The sequence below is a fragment of the Mirounga angustirostris genome, unplaced genomic scaffold (genome assembly GCF_029215605.1).
Source record: "Mirounga angustirostris isolate CCGP_5_RB_7025 unplaced genomic scaffold, mMirAng1.0.hap1 SCAF_17, whole genome shotgun sequence".
NCBI classification, from domain to species: domain Eukaryota; kingdom Metazoa; phylum Chordata; class Mammalia; order Carnivora; family Phocidae; genus Mirounga; species Mirounga angustirostris.
Genome location: NW_026991725.1, coordinates 31,297,781 through 31,321,715, shown reverse-complemented (window position 1 = coordinate 31,321,715; position 23,935 = coordinate 31,297,781). Strand labels below are relative to the sequence as shown.

The 23,935-nt window shown below is 39.9% G+C and overlaps 1 protein-coding gene across 12 annotated transcripts in view; it reads right to left on the bottom strand.

The window, feature by feature from the left end:
• Window positions 1-23,935, bottom strand: part of TLK2 (tousled like kinase 2) — a 123,093-nt gene that overhangs the window by 19,353 nt on the left and 79,805 nt on the right. For all 12 annotated transcript variants that reach the window (XM_064583069.1, XM_064583070.1, XM_064583071.1 and 9 more), the window contains 7 exons: window positions 18,967-19,077; window positions 17,865-18,001; window positions 11,936-12,088; window positions 8,955-9,021; window positions 7,393-7,490; window positions 5,753-5,834; window positions 1,200-1,291 (listed from right to left, as the gene is read on the bottom strand). In XM_064583069.1, the coding sequence (XP_064439139.1) occupies window positions 1,200-1,291; window positions 5,753-5,834; window positions 7,393-7,490; window positions 8,955-9,021; window positions 11,936-12,088; window positions 17,865-18,001; window positions 18,967-19,077 (740 nt within the window). The remainder of the gene's footprint in view (window positions 1-1,199; window positions 1,292-5,752; window positions 5,835-7,392; window positions 7,491-8,954; window positions 9,022-11,935; window positions 12,089-17,864; window positions 18,002-18,966; window positions 19,078-23,935) is intronic.

Sequence of the window (23,935 nt, the reverse complement as noted above, 5' to 3'; positions counted from 1 at the left end):
CCGCGTTCGGGCTCCCTGCTCAGTGGTGAGCTGCTTCTCCCTCTCCCAGCCGCTCCCCCTGCTTGTGCTCTCTCACTCACTCTCTGTCAAATAAACAAAATCTTAAAAAAAAAAAAAAAAGGGTGGGGGCTGTCTTCTCCCTTCAGGGTTAGGGCATTTCTAACTCAGGGCTTGGGCCTATAACAAGGAAACAATACTAAGCCCACGGAGGGATCCTAAAAGCAAATTATGCGTGGCTTCCAAACCAAATGAGCCACTAATTCCTACGTTCTGAAGCTCAGGGTGGGGGAAACAAGGAAAACCTGATATTAGTGGATCTAAGAAATTCACACCTGTACATGTAATAATCATTCCTTCTAAAGAAGTCACTCTCCCGGGGCGCCTGTGTGGCTCAGTCGTTAAGCATCTGCCTTCGGCTCAGGTCATGATCCCAGGGTCCTGGGATCGAGCCCCGCATCGGGCTCCCTGCTCCGCGGGAAGCCTGCTTCTCCCTCTCCCACTCCCCCTGCTTGTGTTCCCTTTCTCGCTGTGTCTCTCTCTCTGTCAAATAAATAAATAAAATCTTAAAAAAAAAAAAAAAAAGAAGTCACTCTCCCACCCCCCTCCCTAAATACGGCGGAGGACCGCCACTAGCGGCTTGCAGAAGACAGGCAAGCCCAGTAAGCAGGACACCGAACACAGAGAATTCTCAGAGGGGAAACCGTGAGGGCGAGGTGAGAGAAGCACTGAGGAGCTGAAGGAGTCAAACAAGCACCACTGACGCATCTCACGTACCCCCACCGTCTCCTTCAGGATGAAATGACTGAAACAGCAGAAAAAAAGTCCCTCCCCAAGCTCCCCGGGATCCCCAGGGCACTATCATCTGCTCTCTACAGACAAGCAAGATGGTTTCTGAGGCTTTGCCTGTTTATTGTAGCTAATGTTAGACACACAATGGAAAGGGAGGTTAAAGAGCATGGGTTTGGGATTGAGGGAAGTCTAGATTTAAATACCAGCTCAGCCATTTTTTAACTATGACTTGAATTCTGTTCAGTTTCAGTTTGCTCATCAGTAAGATGGAACAGTTACTCAGTCTGCTAGGACAGTGAGGAGGAGTAAAGGACATCCCCACAGCAAGACACGTACTGCTGGTAACACAGGCTCACACTACAGCCACCACGACTGAATTCTGACAAATCACACACTCTGGCGTCACTTACTTGTGGTAATTCTCCTTTTTCTCATCTCTCCAGTTTTTATTTAACTGGTGAATTTTCACAGCTACATATCTTTGTTCTGTTAGATCAAATGCCTACAAAGAAAAGGAGTAAGTTATATTCTTGATAAAAGCTAACAAGAATTACAGGCAAGTAACGGATCTGAAGCTTCTATTTAACACATGGATGTAGTCAAAACCCAAAATGCATTATTAAATACAAACAGCCATGGAGGACAACACATCACGTACTTGTTTCAGAGTTACAACCATCTTCTTAAAACTTGTGACCAGATAATTTAGAAGTCTCCAGATGCACTGGCACCAAGGGCTTAGAAAACAACCCAGCAGACACCACAAGCAGCAAGTCAGCCTGTGCCTTACCAGTCCCTTCCAAGCAGTTTCTCGGTGGACACCACCCGCCCTCTCTGGGGACCTGCTCCCCTGGGCTGTATCTCACCCCTCTGCTGACACTGAGACTTGGCATATGCTTCCCTAGCAAGTCCTGCCACTTTTGAAATGCTGGGGACACAGACTACCTGCTCCGTGAGAAATAGCCCCTCCAGATATTCCTTTTCACTATGTTTGTTAGAAAATAACCTCGTAATTTGTTATACTGTGTTTATTAAAACACAAACAGAAACAAAAAACAGTCCTATCCATATATGATGGTAAAAGGCAGTTTTTGATCCCAGCAATGTCTAAAGTTAGTCACACCAGGTCACTTCTCTAGCACTGTCCAAAGAAAGGAACAGACTTTTCCCAAAGACCACCACTACTGGCCAAGTCCTCCAACAGCTTAGGTAGTGCTGTGTCATAGAGGGAAGAAGGGAAACAGGTGGGTTTTTGAGGATGCTGGGTGTAAATCACAATTTGATAAAGTGAGTAGTATTTTAATATAATAGGAAATTTCTCTTATACAAAAGAATTTACTGAGGAATTCTTTTGGAATGAATAGTTTTTCTTAGTTTTTAAAGTTCAGATGAGAAACTTAATACTTGAGTTCCAACACTATTACCACCCATCTGCCAGTTTCCACAACTGTAAGAACAGATGAAGGTAACAGGCACAGGAAGAGTCCATGAATAGTGATGATTACTGTTCAACGGATTTTTTAAACTGTAAGCTACCTCAGGAAAGCACTAAATGCAAGAGAGGGCTGCTTATAAAAGAAACTTCCAATTTATACTAAATTTAAACCAGTAGTTTTTAAAATATAGAAACCACACAATTCAAACAGAATATCTTATTTCACAGAAATGGAAATTCTTACAGACTCTAAAGTCTACCTGCAAGTTTGTATACCATCTTGGCTTTACAGTAGAGAACCGTTCCAAGCCATTAAAAGCCAGATCAAATAGCACCTATATAAGTGCACTAATGATATACAAGTGTCTTTTTCTCCACCTACCATACTGTATTTCTGAATCCAAGACACTATGATCCACCACTGATTTTAAGAAGGGCCTCTGGGGAGTGGAGAAAAGCAAAAGAAGAACTACATGGAATGCACACAATGCTGGAGGAAGCACCTACATGTTAAAAGGTTTAAGGAACACACTAGGAAAAAAAAAACAGGATGAAGAAATCACGAACTAACAACTGGGAAGCACCAAGAACAAATTTTGATGTTTTTAAAGAAGGAGCTGTCTCACTTGTGGGTTTATAGCCAAAAGAATTAAAAGCAAGGTCTCCAAGAGATCTCTGCACACACATGTTCAAAGCAGCGCTATTCACAACAGACAAGAAGAGGAAGCAGCCCCAATGTCCACTGCCAGATAAATGGATAAAGCAAATGAAGCATGTGCATACAATGGAATGTTATTCAGCCTTAAAAGAAGGAAATCCTATCACAAGCTTCAACATGGATGAACTCTGAGAACATTATGCTAAGTGTACTGAGCCAGTCACTAAGAGACTATTGTGATTTCACTTATACAGGTATCTGACAGTGTCTAATTCACAGAAACGGAAAGCAGAACAGTGGTACGCAGGGGCTGTGGGAGGGCAACGGGAGAGCTGTTGATTAATGGGTAAAGTTTCAGTTTTCTAAGATGAGAAAGTTCTGGAGATCTGTTTCACAACAACATAAACATACCTAATGCTACTGAACTGTACATTTAAAAATGGTTAATGATGGTAAATTTTGGTTTTTTTTACCACAACTGAAAAAGTTTATCAAAAATAAAAAATAAACCAAGTGTATGATTCAAGAATGAAAATAAAAACCAAGAAAGTAAAAGGAAGGAAAGACTAAAAGCAAAAGTTAATGAAAAGAAAAACCCAAATTAAACAGTAGACTTGATCAATAAGATAAAAAGTTGATTCTTAGAGGGGAAAAAAAAAAACACTGACTAACCTCCTGACCTATCAGTCGAGATACAAAAATAAACATTTCATTAAAAAAAAGAGAAATAACTAAGGTATGGATATTTTTAAATCAAGGTGAAACAGAAGATTTTCCAGAAAAATTAAATTATCAAAAGAGAGGGAGAAGAAGAGAGAGAAAATGTGAATAAATCAATAGTTGTAGAAGGAACTTAAAAAGGTGATCAAAAAGTTTTCCTGTATAATGATATCCCCCCACAGGATTCTGAGTCTGCTCTAACTTTCAAGGAGCCAACAATTCCTATACAATGCATTCCAGGGCATGGGGGAAAAATATATACATAGGCACAACTTATTCTGGATAAGCTAGGACACAGAAGCTAGACAATGCTGCCTATACACAAAAGATAACTATGGGCCAGTCCCACTTACAAACATAGGTAACAAAATACAATAAACTAGAAAATCAAGCCAAACAGTACATTAAAAAGAATGAAGGGGGCGGAAATCGGAGGGGGAGACGAACCATGAGAGATGATGGACTCTGAAAAACAAACTGAGGGTTCTAGAGGGGAGGGGGGTGGGAGGATGGGTTAGCCTGGTGGTGGGTATTGAGGAGGGCACATTCTGCATGGAGCACTGGGTGTTAGGCACAAACAATGAATCATGGAACACTACATCAAAAACTAATGATGTAATGTATGGTGATTAACATATAACGATAAAAATTAAAAGTAAATAAATAAAAATAATATTCTAGTTCTGGAAGTGGATTGTGATGGTAGCTGCACATTATGAATATACTTAATGCAACTGAACTGTACACTTAAAATGGTTAAAATGGCAAATTTTATGTATATATCACCACAGTAAAAAATTAACATTAAAAAAAGGGAAACTGCTGAATCATCATGTTGTACACCTGAAACTAATATAACATCGTGTGCCAACTACACTTCGATTAAAAAATACACACACATACACACACACAGGCACTAATGGTTTTGGAAAATATAGTTATTTTTTATAACAATAAAAGGTGGAGGATGGGGCGTCTAGGTTGCTCAGTCAGTTAAGTGTCTGCCTTTGGTTCAGGTCATGATCTCAGGGCCCTGGGATCAAGCCGACTATCAGAATCCCTGCTCAGCGGGGAGTCTGCTTCTACCTCTGCCTCTGCCCCTGCTTGTGCTCTCTCTCTCAAATAAATAAAATCTTAAAAAAAAAAAAAAAAAAAAAGGGACACCTGGGTGGCTCAGTCGGTTAAGCCTCTGCCTTCAGCTCAGGTCATGATCCCAGGGTCCTGGGATCGAGTCCCACATCGGGTTCCTTGCTCAGCAAGGAGCCTGCTTTTCCCTCTGCCTGCCTCTGTCTCTCTCTCTGATAAATAAATAAAATCTTAAAAAAATATACTTAAAAAAAAAAAAAAGATGGGGAGTAGAACTAGTTTTTACCTGAAACGAAAACTAATTATTTTGTCCAAAAGATTTCCCATATATAAATTCATAGGGCATAACGTAAATCCCAACAGTGAAGGCCGCACCTCGGGAAGAGGGACTTCACAGGGCCATGTAGTAAAGACCATTTAATAAACGGATTCTGCATGTAAAAGCCTGGTGCTAGAAACACCTAGAAACTGAAGGAGGTGTGGACCGGTGAACATGTTATTGGATCTGCAGTTATCCTGAAAACCAGCTGAATTTCTCATTTAGTACAACTGACCAACTGGAGGCACAGTGGTCTGAACTTCACTGGCCCGGCCGAAGCCAGGATGCTTCTTCGGAACGCCAGAGTTACTAAACACTCAGACTCAGAAGACGAGAACATTTTAAAAACAAAAAGCAAGTTTTCAAGTAAGAATTAACTTTAACACATCTATTTTGCTAAAAAATTTTATAAAAATAAAAGTAACACATACTTTTTTCTAACAAATGTGAGGCAGAAAGTATAGAACCAGAATAAAAATCACCGCAATTTCACTACCCAGAAAGAAGTGTTTTTCCTTCCTGTTTTTTTTTATTTTTCAAACTTGAAAATACGGCAAACTACTGTATCCTGCCTTAGTCACTTAGGTTTACTGGAAGCAGTTCTTCTAAAGATACAGGTTCTTAGAGTTTCTGAATTTCAACAAATAGACATCAACCCGCAATCATCACTATTCTTAATGTTCTCCAAGTTGTTAATAACCAAGAATTCAATGCTTAGTCTTTGTACCCAGTTTCTTACACTTACCTTGTAAACTTCACTGAAACCTCCTCTACCCAAAAGATGTAACAACAGATATCTGTCATTTAGCGTTGGATGATCTTTAAATCTGTGGAAACAGCAAATACAGAACATCCTGAGTTTAAGGACTACACGATCTTCCATGCTGGCAAAATTCCCAGGACACCTCACATGCTATACACATGATTATAGCTGCTGCTGCTAGTTTGGTAGCAACACCAACACGGCTAGTTGTGAACATGAAGTAAGCTCTACGGTTCAAGGAGACCGCCTAATGACAGTGAACAGCACTGGCCGTGGAGAACCGTAAGCCATAGGTGCCAGCCTCAGCGTAGCCACAACTGGACCTGTAACCTTTGTTGACCTTCCTCCCCTTCTGAAAGGTAGCTGTGCAACTCCCAATACTATCCACCTGCTCTAAGGTGAGGGGGGTACAGACTCCACCAGATAAGGGATTTTCAAACTGTGCTACCCATTTCCTCCAAAGTATTCCCACCATTCCCAAACTAATATAATAAAGTTCCAAGATATTTCCCAGGGCCTTAAAAATGGATCTATTAAGGAAGTCACATGTTCTATGTGCATTCATGTTCTCTCTTTAAGACAGTTTCATGATATAACTGTTTTCCCCACAGAGGACTCCACCGTGTTGTTTTCTAACAATAAGACAAAGATAGGAGAGATGCTGACAAAAGTAACTTCATAAATATTTCTACCTAATTCCGGATCTTAAATAGCCCCACTATTAATCCTGAAATTATTTTCATTTGGAGACACCGACATGCCTGCAGAGAGAGGCGACATGACCGTGGGGCGGTCAGCTCTGGAGCTGTTCAGTCGCACAGGTATGGGTCCCTGGTCAGGCTGACTTGAGTTTCACTGGGCTCCTGCGAAGATGAGCTGACAGCATCAGGGCACGAGGCACGAGGCACTGTGCCGGACACACACGGAGAGCTCAGTCATGGGAACTGTGGTGCCTGACACTTCACAGAAAGGAAAGCCCATGCTCACACTGGCCAAACAAAAATACACAAGCTACAGCTATGCCCCCAAAACTGATGGTCCAGAGTCAGAAAAACAAGAGAAGGGAAGGAACAGATTCTGGACTGAAGCTACTTCCCACTTTAATCTACTTTTCAGTTGCAATCCTTTAAATGACTTATAAACAAAGGTGGGCATTCATCTACAATTAATGCACTGAACTTAAGAGAGTCTTGTTTAAAATCTCAACACCCAAATGGCCCTTAAAGGTCATTGCAAAACCAGTGCCATCTCAACCCGGTATCATTCCACGACACCACACTGTCACCCATGCTTCCATTTAGCAAGGCTCTGCAGGAATCTGACTATACAGTGTATCCCAACTACGTACAACTGCAAAGCTATATTGTTTTAGTGACCCCTACTATGTCAAAGTGCTGTAATACATGTATAGATATTAACATATAAATCTAATATATTTACATATACTTAAACTAAAGCACATCATAGTTGTTTTCACAAACCTGTATTATAACCTTGCAACAGAGCTAAATACACTGTGGAATCATTTACCCAATTTATAATACGCAGAAACATCATTCTTGACCATTCATGTCAGAAAGTGTTCGGCAATCTCCAACCCAACATACCCCCAAGTTGCTTACTGTGAATTATCTTCATTATGTATCCTTTTTAGTTCCCTGATATGTAGATTTCTAACCCTTTCTAGCCTTTCCAGCTCTGCCTGGATCTCTGCTTCTTCCTAAAGTGAAAAGGAAAGAAATAGCTCAGAACACAGGACACCACCTTTTCAGAATCTCATTTCAAAAACAGCAGACATTTCTCTTTTGAAAAACTAAGGGAAAATGTTTCTTTCGAATTGAAAAAGTTTTTAAGATAATCATAAAAAACAAGCCCACAGCAAATAATAAAAAAATTCAAACCATACAAAGGAGAACACAAGTAAGAAAAAAGCCCTCTGCTCCCAAGTCCTCCTCTCTATTATGCCCATTCCCCATAAGTAACTGCTTTTAAGTGTCTTGTGTAAATTTCCAGAAATGTTCTCTGTTTTTTACATATAGGCACACACATTTTTCTTTAAACAAAAATCAGATTCTCTATCTGGTTCTCCTCTGTAAGTATGGATCATGCTTGGTGCCTTAAGTTCCACTGATTTAACAAGATCTGAGAACCCAGTGGGGAAAAACAAACACACACCAAGAGCAGTTTATTAAATGCTTATTGACCATCATCACCGTAAGTGGCATCTACCAAAAATGTATGGGCTGTTAAATTTAGGAGATGAGCATCTACATCCAAGATGCCTCTGTGAACACTGTCAACAATTTTTATGTGGGTGCCTTCGTGTTACAATATGGCTTGTACAAGACCTTCTCTTCTTAGCCAGTTTAGGCAAGAGATAAGAGCTACTATGTGATTTAAAATATCCTAAGGGTTTTTGGGTGCCTGGGTGCCTCAGTTGGTTAAGTGTCTGCCTTCGGCTCAGGTCATGATCCCAGGGTCCTGGGATTGAGTCCCGTGTCAGGCTCCCTGCTCAGCGGGGAGTCTGCTTCTCCTTCTCCCGCTCCCCCTGCTTGCGCTCTCTCTCCCTCTCTCTCTCTCGCGCGCGCGTGTGCATGCGCACATGCACTCTCTCAAATAAATAAAACCTTTTAAAAAAATAAGTAAATAAAATAAAATATCCTAAGAGTTTTCATATCAAATCTGAACCACCTACTCATATTGTATTTAATTTTTACTATAAGGATAACTACTTATGAAGTTTTATGACATATACAGAATTATCTATTGGTATATCATTGGTTGAAAAAGTGCTCCCACTGGGTGGCTGGAGTTGACTCAAAAATTGAAAGACATTTCATCATTAGAAACACAAAAGGGGCGGGGTGCCTGGGTGGCTTAGCCAGTTGAGCCTCTGCCTCTTGAGTTCGGCTCAGGTCATGATCTCAGGATCCTGAGATTGAGCCCTGAGTCGGGCTCTATGCTCAGCAGGGAGTCTCCCTGAGATTCTCTTTCAGCTCCTCCCCCCTGCTTGTGCATGCACTCTCTCTGAAACAAACAAATAAAATCTCAAAAAAAATTAAATACAAGATGTGATAGTGAGCACAACTACTCAAGATTTCTGCAGGTATGTCAAACCATGACATCTGCTCCAATACCACATGTAAACTAATTTCTCCAGACATATTTTTCTCATTACACTTACCTTTTTAAGATGACCTAATCTAAGTTTGAAAATTTCTTCTTGTTCATGGTATTCTGCTAATGTTAACCTGGAAGATAATGGTAGAAATCCCAGTAAATTATTTGAAATCGTAGTGTGTCTATTAAAAGACAAATGCCAAAGCATGTTGTACAGTATATTCAGTCTCTCTGTTAAATAACTAAGACAGATTATCTTGCAATCCTTTGACAAGAGAAAACTTCTTTGATTTATCAGATATGACATGAAGAAAGGACTGCAAAGCCAGAAGACTAATTTGTAAAAAATGAGAAAATAAATGAGCTATATTTTTATGTTATTTATGAAATGACTTTTGTCCATACAATCTCAGATGAAAATCCACTGGGAGAGGTAGCCAAAAGTTACATGCCTAGGTTTGTTTTCTTTTTTGAAGGGAAAATAGTAAGCCAATGGATTTGATTATTTCTGATAACTCTTATTAGACTCTGCTACTATAATAACAAGGAGAAGAATGACATAGTGGAAGAGTCCAGGATTTGGAGTCTGAGGTCTAGGGTTCAAAGTGCAACTCAGGCCACTGGCCATGGGACCTTGGACAATTAACTTTAACTTAAGTCTTAGTTTCTTAAAAATGCAGCAAGCAATGATCCCCATCTAACAAAGCTGCTGTGCCTATTAAATGAGAATGTGAAATAATCCATAAATTGTAAAAAGGTATTTAAACACAATTCTCAAAGAGCTGACTTGATGGCTGATCACTTATTCTGTGTTCCACCTACCCCAATCGAACCCTTACATCGTAAGAATGAGCCTTTAAGGGTGCCTAGATGGCTCAGTTGGTTAAGCAACTGCCTTCGGCTCGGGTCATGATTCTGGAGTCCCAGGATCAAGTCCCACACTGGGCTCCCAGGTCACTGGGGAGTCTGCTTCTCCCTCTGACCTTCTCCCCTCTCATGCTCTCTCCCATTCTCTCTCTCAGATAAATAAATAAAATCTTAAAAAAAAAAAAAAAGAGGGCGCCTGGGTGGCTCAGTTGGTTAAGCGACTGCCTTCGGCTCAGGTCATGATCCTGGAGTCCCTGGATCGAGTCCCGCATCGGGCTCCCTGCTCGGCAGGGAGCCTGCTTCTCCCTCTGACCCTCCCCCCTCTCATGTGCTCTCTCTCATTCTCTCTCTCTCAAATAAATAAATAAAATCTTTAAAAAAAAAAAAAAGAATGAGCCTTTAAGAAGTGACAGCTTGGGGTGCCTGGGTGGCTCAGTTGGTTGAGCGACTGCCTTTGGCTCGGGTCATGATCCTGGAGTCCTGGGATCGAGTCCTGCATCGGGCTCCCTGTTCGGCAGGGAGTCTGCTTCTCCCTCTGACCCTCTTCCCTCTCATGCTCTCTGTCTCTCATTCTCTCCCTCAAATAAATAAATAAATAAAATCTTTAAAAAAAAAAAAAAGTGACAGCTTACTCCTCCAACTTCACTCTCTTCATACTCTAGAAGTACACACATATACTTCTAAGTTTCAGATGTCATTATTTAGATATATTCTAAATAGCAGGAGAAACGGCTATCCTATCAACCAGGTAGGGCTACAAAACAGTCTCTGAGGTCTGACTAAAATAAAATAAAAACAGTAACAAAAAGAAATGTATCCACTAGGGCTGTTACACCTGTCTCTTCACAGTGGCAGACATACTTACATCCATTAATCCATATCACACCAGTAAAAAAGGGAGAAATGAAAAATCATAGCTAGGGACTCTCCCTGCCTAAAATAGGTTCAATACCAGGAATGATAATGTGACTCACTCTAAGGCTCCAGAGGAATGTTTTTGGCTTCTGGCCAAAGGAAATGAGCCAAGTTACAGATACTCTAATTAAAAACTGGACTGAAAGCCTTCCAGCTTGGATTTGACACAGGACTCCAGATGGCAACTGCTTCCTGACACACTACTGGCCTGGACTGAATTCTAATTACTGTTCCATGGCTAGGAAACAGCCTATGCCTTCTACTACTCCTAAGCCAATGGTCTTAAGCACTAGCATTTGATAATTTTCAAGTAATACTGGAGGAAGAGTCGCTTCACAAAATAAATATGGGAGTGATAGCAAAAGAGAAGACAATGATCAGATTAATGTGTACAGCATGTGCCCAGAAACTCTCAAATCTGGGCTCCTACTTGGATTTTCTGAAAGGAAATATTTCAAATATAGAATCTAGTTTTAAAATATTTATTTATAAGAATGAAGATGTTTCCCAAGCTTATTCACTGTGTGTATTTTTATCACTACACTCAATGTAATTATTAGTTTATTCATCTGTTCATTTCCCCTAAATAAACTGTGAGCTCCTAAGGCTGGGGCTGTATCCTTTAGCTCTGTATCCCCAGTCTCCAGAACAGGGCCAAGTGTATAACAAGCATTTAACACAGATTTATTAAGTGAATGTCAAGGAAAAGGCTCCCCAACACATCAGGTATGTATGGAGTGAGTACTGGCATTAAGTTAAGCCATCCTTCTCACTGGAATGGGATGTCATGGGCTTTTAATGATATAGTACAAATACCATTATACTTGAGGTGGATTATGGGTTAATATGTTTTTGAGACCTGATATGAAAACATAAAGGCAAAAGACGTATTTTAAGTAATATATAGTAATATATAGGTAATTCCCACAAGATGGTACCACACATAAGCAACTATGTCATTTGACTACCATGATGACATTACATTTGTTACAAGAGTGGCCAAAGACCATGATGTCAAGTTAAGTGACATTATTTCTCCCACTCATTCGAAAATACCTAAATAACATCAGGACTAAGAAAATGAATTAATTTTACATGGTTTTTATATATAAGTTGTGAGTAAATCCATTAATGTAACTAAAAAGAAAGCTAATGCTCTAGAAATCCCCATAATTTATCATTTTGTCCAGTGGCACTTAACAGGATATCAGTATTTTGGGGGAGAGTGTGGTACCTCACAGTTCACGTGAATAAAGAACATACGTTTCATTTTCAGCTCCGTTGGTCTTGCTTTTCCTCTGTTTCTGCTCATTGGTTGCTGGAGGGGCTTGTCCCATGGCAGGAGGTTTCCGCTTCGCTAACATTTTCCGTTGTCTTTCTATCTCTTCCCTCTGTGAATTTATCCTTTCCTGCTGCCTGGAGATATAAAAGATGTTGCATAGAAGGTCAAAAAAATTGTAAGACAGCTGCAGAATACACACAAATATCTTGGTACCCACAGATTTTGATAAACTTCAAAAAAATAAGCCCCTTTAAATCAAGTAAAGATTTGATTTTAACTTCAGGTTGGAAGAGTCAAATAACCGACGACAGAAAGATTTTTTTTGGAATGAGTCTGTGCTTTAAGACAGTAGTTATGATTATTCTCAGAACAGGAAAGTAGGCAGGAACAATATCCAATTTTCACTGTGACCTTATTTTCTGACTCAAGGAAGAATTTGTTCCTCTCTCTCTCTTACTTTCTTTTAAAGATTTATTTGTCAGAGAGAGAGAGAGAGCAAGAGAGCACCAGCAGGGGGAGCTGCAGAGGGAGAAGGAGAAGTAGGCTCCCCAGTGAGTAAGAAGACTGATGCGGAACTCGATCCCAGGACCCTTAACCAACTGAGCCACCCAGGCACCCCTAAACTAAGGTTCTCAAAAACAAGTACGTTCAGAAAAAGCACAATGAGGCCTTGCAACTCGTAAAAACTCCTTAGGGAATGGGACATAAAATGAATTCACAAAAAACATATATAAAGATTCTTCAGATATCTAACACCATCACCATTAGAGGATTTCCTAATAAGAAGTCTGAACCTTCTACAATAAACCCATTTGCAAATTAGGAGTCAGTAAAAATATCAATCTAAGAAAACCACTTTCTCTCATGTATGCCTAACAGATATTAAGGTTTGGAGAGCTGGCATATTAAAAATATACCAAGATTTAGGATTAACCATTTAAAAGACTAAAATCTTTAAATCACCTACCCTAGTTGAGAATCAAATGCTAGCTCCCTTCTCCTTCTCTCTCTACCATGCTTCTCCCACCTCCTTTATTGATCCCATCTTCATTTCTGCAGAATAATGGAATCTAAGTTTGTTTTTTTTTTTAAGATTTTATTTATTTGAGAGAGAGAGAGATAGCAAGAGCAGGAACACAAGCAGGGGGAGTGGGAGAGGGAGAAGCAGGCTACCTGCCAAGCAGGGAGCCCGATGCGGGGCCCGATCCCAGGACCCCGGGATCATGACCCGAGCCGAAGGCAGACACCCAACGATTGAGCCACCCAGGCGCCCCGGAATAATGGAATCTAAGTTGTTAACCTGTTTTCAAATGAGATCTATTCAACCCTCTTCCCTGAACGAACACTGCAGTAGTCAGTCTCTTGACCTTCCCTACACTCAGTGTATTTTTCTTGGAAGAATGGCAACCAAAAAAATTCCAAGGTAGATGCCCACAGTTTATGCTCCCATATCTGTAAGGACAATACTGTGAGCAAGATTAACCTAATCAAAGCATTGTAAATAAAAAACCATTCATCTGATAATACAATCACACTGGGATCAGGATGAGCTGGTCACTAATGTCAATTTAACAGCAGAATGGAATCATAACTCAAAAGAGTTTTTGTCTGAAAAAAACCTCTTAACTATCATTAAAGATATGCCTCCCCACCAAAATACATGTATATGGCTTGAAAGAATTCTGGATTGAGACTAGAATCCTTAGGTAAAATCACAATCCTCTCTCTGACTCAGTGAATGCTTCAAGGAAAACAATGTCTCAGAACTGTCTCTCAAGAGGAGTTTCCCAATAAAAAAACTGGTAAAATATCTTTGGCTCCTTTTCTATCCTTTCATGGACCATGTGAGTGCAAAGCACAGTGAGCTCTCTGGAGATAACCATACAACATATAGTTTAAGCTATATGTTGGTACCCACAGAGGCTAGCGGGCTAGCGGAGTGCTATAGTGTTTTGTTTTTGAAGATCAGTTGCTTTGGAAAATTGAGATTTTTAGCAATCACCTTTATTAAGCATAAAATAAAACTAATTTACTATTGTTTCTAGTAAGAATCCAAAAATTTGATCTGCAGAGACCCACCAAGAAAGGGGCCCCACAACCATCATATATATAAAGCATAAAGACGGAAAAATGATGCTAAAAACGTGGGGAAATCTTAAACTGCATATTCTGAGAATGAGAACACTTGCTTGAACATAAAAAAGGATGCACCAGAGATCACGATTATATATAAAAACGATTCCTACATTAATTCTTGATATTCTTGAAATGATTTAGCTATTTATACTTGCAAATAAAAATCATCTAAAGATAGTTCCATCAGTGATACTTCATTTAGGTTTATTTTGGGAGTAAAGTCGGGAATTACATCAGTAAACGGTAACTTCTCTTAGAAAAGAACCATGTCTTATCAAGCCTTGTACCTCCAACATATATGCAGTGCCTTTTAGAGTTGATCCTTAAATCCTTGCACTGCATCAATTTTAGAGAATGATTGCCATTTATCACCCATAGAAAGAGAGTACTTCCACTATCTTTTACAGAGGTATTGATGATCTGATAAATCCGTCTCACTCCAATCTAAATAACCCTATTTAAAAAGCCATTACCTCTAAAAGAAAACAAAAGACAATCAGCCTTAGGCCCCATTACAGGCTGAAGTAGGTCACCTAAAAAGATATGTTGAAGTTCCGGGGCGCCTGGGTGGCTCAGTCGGTTAAGTGGCTGCCTTCGGCTCCGGTCATGATCCCAGGGTCCTGGGATCGAGCCCCATGTCGGGCTCCCTCCTCAGCGGGGAGTCTGCTTCTCCCTCTCCCTCTGCCTGCCTCTCTGCCTACTTGTACTATCTCTATGTCAAATAAATAAATAAAATCTTTAAAAAAAAAAAAATATGTTGAAGTTCCAACCCCCAGGACTTCAGATTATAACCTTTGGAGATAGGGTCATTGAAGATGTCATTAGTTACAATGAGGTCATACTGGAGTAGGGTAGGCCCTTAATTCAATATGACTGGTGCCCTTACAAAGGGAGAGAAGACACAGAGACACACGGGGGAACACCGTGTGAAGATGGGAGGCAGAGATTGAAGCTATGCTGCCTCAAGCCACAGAATGCCAAAGAATGATCCTCCCTAGAGGCTTCAGAGGAAGTATGGTCTGTTAACACCTTGGGTTGGGATTTCTGGCCTGGACTGTGAGAGAATAAACTTACGTTGTTTCAAACCACCTAATTTATGGCATTTTGTTACAGTAGCCCTAGGAAATGAATACAGGCACCTTCAACGGTAAAACTGTATTCCAGACTCCAACCATACTATACATAACCAGTGACAGAGGTATTAAAAAACAAATGCACATATTTTTAGACATCATTTTAACCAAATTATGTATCATGGAGTTTCTTATATACAGAGAATAATCATTTATGAGGATATCAAATATAGCCTTTACAAATGAAGAATCTCAATTTCTGCATTAAAACTGAAAGGGAATTAATTTATTAAAGTGAAACTAGAAAATAAAATACCTGTAGTTAGTAGACAACAGCCAGAAACAGTTGCCCAAGAAAAGAGATGGATATTCTGTCATTTATATGACCTAAAACCATGAAAAAATGCTATCCACCTAGGAGGAACAATCCCAAGTTAAGGATCTAATTTAGACAGTCCTAACTGCTCTGATGGCTCTACACAAAGTCACCATTTTGTACTCTGAAAGATTTCCAGAACCTTCTGGGCCTCAGGGCGGCTGTTTACAGAGTAAAAAGATAAAATACTGCTATCAGCTAAAACTGTGAGCACTTCTCAAAAAGAAAATTAATTACATTTTGTATCTCTATACAAACACACTATTATTTTCAGTCAAAGTCTTTAGACATTTTAGAGACAGCCATCTAAAGAGTAACCACTGTCAGGAGTCACCATCACATCTAGGACTCAGTCTGAGCACTAGGTGGCTTTGGCCAGTATTGGGGATATAGCTTCCGGTCCCATTCTAATGAAACTGGTGTTCCACTTTCGGGGCAATTTGCAGGCCCTGGTCAGGGTGTCATGCCTTGGCGTACAGCCATTTCCACTGCCTGGTGCATTTCTGCTCTCCCCAGCCACCTATGCTTAGCACTTGGAGTGGATGTTGTTCTGAGCCTCTGGCACCTGCCCTAACTCAAAAGACTTTGTTTTTTTTTTTTTTTTAAAGATTTTATTTATTTATTTGAGAGCGAGAGAATGAGAGGGGGGAGGGGCAGAGGGAGAAGCAGACCCTGCTGAGCAGGGAGCCCGATGCGGGACTCGATCCAGGGACTCCAGGATCATGACCTGAGCCGAAGGCAATCGCTTAACCAACTGAGCCACCCAGGCGCCCTCAAAAGACTTTGTTTTTCTTCCTGGGTAATGTATCTTTGACTCAATAGCTAACCTCTTATCACACCAAATTACACATACTCAAAGTACATGTGTGAGGCAAAGACATACCTAAGCCAAATGGAGGGTAATGTATCACATATAAAAGTGACTGCTAATGTGCAATCCAGAGTTAGTATTATTAATAAGATCAGTATCTGTACTTTATTTCAGTTATCAATTTGCTGTTTCTTTATGTTTCATTACTATTAAAGGAGTCCCACACTCTCCAATTACTGCTCAGTAAGTTACTTCAGGAAGGAAAAAAGGAAAAGCAGTCTATGGAACCCTCCAACTCACGGTGACCTATAGATCAAATGTCTGAGAGCCCACAGTTAAAAACACAATGCCCTTCCCCCCAGGCTCAGATGAAAATAATCTAACAAATAAAGACAAAGAATTAAGATATACCAAAAGATACTATAACCTAAAGATACATATATTTTTTAAGTCCAGAGCTAATCTTAGCTATTTACATAGTTGGAATTTTAGGATTATAAATGTTAATTTCCTCCTTGAAGTAAATACTTGAATGTTTCAAACCAAAGTTATGATAAAGTGAAAGAGTGCTTAAGATTCCAAGTTGCTGACAGATACACACTGTGGCTGGCCCCCAGCCTGAGCCCCCTGCCTTTAAGGGAGCCACTCTCTAATGACTGGACACCGTCTCCTTAAAGGGCCTCAGGGGCATATCCTGTAAGGTTCTTCTAGGGTTTTATTTTGTTTTATACCTAACTCAGGACGTTCTTCCTTAGGTCCTTGCCCATTTCATTTTTCTATGGACCCAGAATCAACATGCTTACTGACTCCTTGTGAAAAATCATTACATAATTAAAAAGATAAGTCAAGTCCTCGATTTCTCTTCCTTAACTTCAGCAATTGATTCTTTTTTTTTTTTAAGATTTAATTTATTGATTTATTTGAGAGAGATGGAGGGAGGGAGGGAAGGACAGAGGGAGGGAGGGAAGCAGACTCCCTGCTGAGCAGGGAGCCTGATGCGGGGCTCGATCCCAGGACTCCAGGGTCATGACTTGAGCCGAAGACAGACCTTTCACCGACTGAGCCACCCAGGTGCCCCAAATTCTGATTCTTTTAAACTTTAATGTAGAACATTTACTATTTCTCTGATTACTTTTGTCATTTTTTCTAGGACTTCACCTCATTCCCTACGTTTCTTTACACATGTAGGGACTAAAGCTGAATGAAAAGAGGACTACCATGGCTAGAATTTTTAATTACTACAATTACAGAAAACTTAAAGCAACTTTTTTTTTTTTTAAAGATTTTATTTATTTATTTGACAGAGAGAGACATAGCGAGAGAGGGAACACAAGCAGGGGGAGTGGGAGAGGGAGAAGCAGGCTCCCCGCGGAGCAAGGAGCCTGATGTGGGACTTGATCCCAGGACCGTGGGATCATGACCTGAGCTAAAGGCAGTCGCTTAACCGACTAAGCCACCCAGGCGCCCCTTAAAGCAACTTTTCAACTGCAATTTAATCACTGCAGTTCACTTACTTGATAAGGTTCTGGAAAGCATAACCATCTGTCCATTGTTCAGTAAAAGAAGCCCCATGTCGAACGGTGGTAAAGTGGCCCAATCTCAAGCGGTCTTGCATGCTCTTATCTCTACACGCCATCTTCTCTTGTTTTGACTTAGGGGAAAGGACAAATAGAAAAGAACTTTATTCTCTGATGAGAACTCAGATATAGCATGGTGTTTACTTTCCGCACTATACTGATCAAAGTTTAGTAACTGGCTGACTCTACATGGTCTTCAGGAAGTACCCTAAAACTTTAAATAAATTCTCTGTATTAATGGAAAAAAGTGGTTTCCTTTCTATAAAATTAATGAATTAAAAGCTAAAACAACATTCTCCTCAGAATCTTTGACATCAATAAAATAACCTACTTCCCTTTTGTCAGTGCTCCCTGTCTTTTTAACAGCATTCCAAAGACTTCAGCAGAAGCAATCACCAATCTGTTAGAAACCTCTAGTTTGTAATAATTTATTTCATTAGCAGTACTGATATCTTTCAATAGACTATAAATAAGTACTAGGGATATAATAAAAAATTTTTTCAAGAAATAGTTACTAATAACTATTAAAGTCAAGTCACAGCTAATCAATTACTCTAATAAAGGAAACAACAGCCAATTAAAGCAGTTGCATACAAGTGTATGTCAACTTAACTTCTTTAAGGCACAAATTATCACATTATTATATATGTAAGTTACTCTAATTACCATCTCTAAAATGCAAGAGTAACTATTACTAAAGGTTTGCAATAGTAACAGGATATGCACTTCAAATGATGGGATGAATGTACGAATGGAGGAGAGCGACACTGCAAATAAATTCAACTAGGCCAAGCTGTCCCCGTCCAATCAACATTCCATTCCAAGCAAGGCACAACCAAAAACAATGCCCCAAATTATCACTCTGGATGCTTGGGCCAGTGTCCATTAAGAAAGAATTCTAACTGTCAAATCATAAGGAGTCTTCTCCTAAAAAGCCCTACTTTAAAATGTTTTCATCTCAGGTAAGGAGTGAGGAGCTACAGCAATGCCACACCCTGAGCATCCGGGGATGCAGGGCTCAGGCCACCCCAACACTCACCTTTTCTATAAGGAGTTTCTTGCTCATTGTCACACATCGATTTAATCGTTCTTTGTACTTTTCTAGCATCTTTTGCTGCTCATCAATCTGCCGCCTCAAATCACAGTTGGCCTTCAAGGGGAAAACATTTTTTAAATTAGCTCCAAGGAAGACAGATTAATACATCAGCAGCTTTTAGGGAGTCCAAACATAATTTCTTATTGCTCAATCAAAAGCAAAATTAAGGTTCAAAGAGCTAAGAGTAACCAGATTTAAAAAACAAATACTTCATTCCTTTAGTCTCTCTTCATAAACTTATCTATTTAATAAAGATGAATTGTTTCTACAAGTGGGCATGTTTTTCTACTGATCATATTTTACTCCTCTCAAAAGGCAGTTACAGGTAAATCTAGTACATCACATATACCTAAACCGTCGCAAAATAAAAAAACCTACAATTAATGAGATGTTTAAAATACATTCAAAAGGTGATTAAGCACTTTATAGCACTCACAAAATACTTACAAAGGATAATTAAACATAAAAAAATTACAGAATTTTAAAAAAACCACATAATGTTTTTATGTTCAATTGTTCTTTTTCTATTCTTGTTTCCAAAGAAAGAGAGACATGAATTTACATAAATGTTTCTTACCAGAGAAGCCAGGCACACCCATGCCCGCATAAGACAGAACTAACAAACAAGATGAATACGAGGTCCTGGTTCTCAAGAATGCCAGAATGTAAATACACAGTTAATTTAGCTGTGGTCAGCAGAATGGGCTAAATACTTTGAAAAAGTCAAACCTCCTACAATAACAGAGAAGGGAAGAACCACTAACCCAAGGTCAATTTTAACTTGCAATTTTTAAACTTATTCTTTTTTTTTTTTTTAAGATTTTATTTATTTATTTATTTGAGAGAGAGAGAGAGAAACAGCATGAGAGGGGATAGGGTCAGAGGGAGAAGCAGGCTCCCTGCCGAGCCGGGAGGCCGATGCGGGACTCGATCCGAGGACTCCAGGATCATATCCTGAGCCGAAGGCAGTCGCTTAACCAACTGAGCCACCCAGGCGCCCTAAACTTATTCTTGTATTAACAAAAGATCTCTACTCTTTCAGGAAATAAATGCTACTTTATAATAATGTGCTTGAGTTGTGAAAAAAGATCTGGCATTTCCCAATCAAATGATAGAAGTGTTTCTGAAACACTAAAAAGCACAAATGGAAGATATTACAGCACACGCAATTTCTGAGACTTCACAGCTTCATTTTTAAAGTGGCCCATGTACAACAGCTTCCAGCTCCAATTTCTACTCATATGTATAATTTCTATCAGTTCTTACAGAGTTCTATGGACCACTCTATCAAAGGCAAAGTGTAAGTACATTTGGGTAAATGTGACTAATTCATAATAAAGAATCTACAGGGTCCCTGGCTGGCTCAGTTTGGTAGAGCCTGCGATGCCTGATCTCAGGGTTGTGAGTTCAAGCCCCATGTTGGGTGTAGAGATCACTTAAAAATAAAATCTTAAAAAAAAAAAAAAAAAAAGAATCTGTAAGACAAAGACTACGTAATGTTTACATAAAATTCAATCTCCTTTTGGAAGGTGAGGATTCCCTTAAAATCTATAATCAAATGTATGGAATCAAACTCTGGCAGCTTATTTAAACTTTTAAGAACTCCAGGGGAGCCTGGCTGGCTCAGTCGGTAGAGCATGCGACAACTCTTGATCTCGGGGACGTGAATTCAAGCCCCACGTTGGGTGCAGAGCTTACTTTAAAAAAAAAATTAAATTTTAAGGGGCAACTGGTTGGCTCAGTCGGCTGAGGGTCTGACTCCTGATTTCAGCTCAGGTCATGATCTCAGAGTTGTGAGATTAAGTCCCGTGTCAGGCTCCGCACTGGGCATGGAGCCTGCTTAAGATTCCCTCTCTCGGGGCGCCTGGGTGGCTCAGTCGTTAAGCGTCTGCCTTCAGCTCAGGTCATGATCCCAGGGTCCTGGGATCGAGCCCCACGTCGGGCTCCCTACTCTGCAGGAAGCCTGCTTCTCACTCTCCCACTCCCCCTGCTTGTGTTCCCTCTCTCGCTGTCTCTCTCTCTGTCAAATAAAATCTTTAAAAAAAAAAAAAAGATTCCCTCTCTCCCTCCCTTTCCCTCTACCCACCCCGCTCCCCCCACCTCTGCTTGTGTGCACACATACTCCTGCACAAGCTCTCTCTCTCTTAAAGACTTCAATAAAGAAGTAACAAAATAAAATACAATAAAATAAATTTGACAGAGAGAGAGAGAGAGAGAGAGAGGGAGGGAGAGGGAGAGCACAGAGGGAAAGTGAGGGGGAGAAGCAGACTCCCCGCTGAGTAGAGCGCCCAATGCGGGACCCAATCCCAGAACCCTGAGATCAAGACCTGAGCCGAAGGCAGACACTTAACTGACTGAGCCACCCAGATGTACCAAAATACAATAAAATTTTAACAACTCTAAATTTTTGTGGTTTTCTAGCACGAACAACTTTGTATTCAGGTTTAAAACAGCACCTGCCTATAGCCTCCTGATGCAGCCTTATCCAACATCGCACCAAAATGGAAAAACCCAACGAACCAACCATGCCTGCCTGAAGGGAGACGTAAGGAGCGCTCATTCCCTGCCCCTCCAGATCAGAAACACAAATTCTTTAAAAAAAAAAAAGATTTTATTTATTCATTTATTTGAGAGAGTGAGAGAGAGAGCACATGAGAGGGGGGAGGGTCAGAGGGAGAAGCAGGCTCCCTGCCGAGCAGGGAGCCAGATGTGGGACTCGATCCCGGGACTCCAGGATCATGACCTGAGCCGAAGGCAGTCGCTTAACCAACTGAGCCACCCAGGCGCCCCAGAAACACAAATTCTAATCAACTTGGAAAATGTGGCAGCCACTTTCGGTGTCTTCCTTTTTGACACCTCCATTTCTTTGGTATTGTTCTACAGCCAAAGAAAAGACTACAACCTTCAGAAAACAAGGGAGTAAAAGGTGGATAATGGTGAGTAAAGGGAACATACGGTTTCCTAGAAAATGAAAGCAGTCATTTTTTTTAAATTCAAAAAGAATACTAAGTCAGGATTCAAGTTTTTCATATACTCCATCTTCTCAATCTTAAAAGTCGGCTGAAGAAAAGAGATGAGCCCATGATCATTTTTCAGTCCAGCAGAGCTTCTCTGGACAAAACCCTGTCAGTCCTGAAATTGGGCTAGGAGCTTTTTAAAGCCCCAGTCTACCTAATTAAAACCCTGGCAATTCAAGCAGCACCCATATGAACAAAAACAGGCATAAGAGCAACCTCAAGCAAACACATCTGCTAACGAGGGAAGATGGAAGGTAGGTACTGAGTCTAAATATGCCTCTCCTCGCTGAAAGCTGGAGCAAAGGAAACAACCAAAACACAGACCTAAGTAAAAATATTTCTGAGTAAGGAAAAGAACATTAGCTTGAGAATGATGAAAATGATCTCCCTAAAGAATCAAAAGAACATTTTAGAATACAGCTTGTCATATTCCATAAAACACAAAAAGACATGGTGTCTATGAAATCAGAGCCAAAAACCATAAAGAATGTACAGGGTGGACTAAGAATCTTAAGTGAATTAGATACGGGGAAAAAGTAAACTAAAAATGTAAATAACAGAATCAAAACTGACAAAATATACAGTAAACAGCAGAAAATATAAGATAAATTAATTTTTAATGAGATAGAGAAAAGAAGGTCAATCTTATTAAATAAGACTTGAAGTGATAGAAATAAGGGGAAGAGATCAGGGGTTCAAGCTAGAAACCAAGGAAGAGGCCAACGTAAGACAGAAAGAGGCAAAAATTAAGCACAACCACACATTTCCAGAATAAAAATTTAGAGACGCATGTACAGATGTACCCTGGCAAAATTTTTTGAAATACAAAAATAAGGGGAGAGAGTACCTATAATCAACACAGAAAACAGATTACAGTGTTTGTTCCTTTGGTCACGGTCTTCTCAGAAATAGTAAATGCTAAAAAAAAAAAAAAAAAGTAAAAGGTGCACACACATGTATGTATGTGTGTCTTACAATAAGGCGGTGAGAGGAGAAGGCTAACAGGTTATGACACAAAATACCTTTTTTTGGGGGGGGAGAGTACGGAATTTACTTTATTGTTCTGAGTCTGGGTTTTGTTCACAAAATACCTTTTATATGGGAAGGCAAGAGAGAGAATTCTCAGATCTACAAGGAAACAAAAAACTTAACACTGATATATCCTTCTTCAAAACTAATTACTTAAAATGTATGTCAGTCAACTAAAAGTAAGAAGACAAAAACTATGATTTAAAAAATATACTGCCACATTAACAAAAGAAAGAACAAGAATCATATGATCCTCTCAACAGATGCAGAAGAAGCTTTTGACAAAGTACGCATCCTTTCTTGATCAAAACTCTTCAGAGTATAGGGATAGAGGGTACATACCTCAATATCATAAAAGCCATCTATGAAAAACCTACAGCGAATATCATTCTCAATGGGGAAAAACTGAGAGCTTTCCCCCTAAGGTCAGGAACGCGGCAGGGATGTCCACTATCACCACTGCTATTCAACATAGTATTGGAAGTTCTAGCCACAGCAATCAGACAACAAAAAGAAATCAAAGGCATCCAAATTGGCAAAGAAGAAGTCAAACTCTCACTCTTTGCAGATGATAGATACTTTATGTGGAAAACCCAAAAGACTCCACCCCAAAACTGCTAGAACTCATACAGGAATTCAGTAAAGTGGCAGGATATAAAATCAATGCACAGAAGTCAGTGGCATTCCTATACACCAACAACAAGACGGAAGAAAGAGAAATTAAGGAGTCGATCCCATTTACAATTGCACCCAAAACCATAAGATACCTAGGAATAAATCTAACCAAAGAGACAAAGGATCTGTACTCAGAAAACTATAAAATACTCATGAAAGAAATTGAGGAAGACACAAAGAAATGGAAAAAC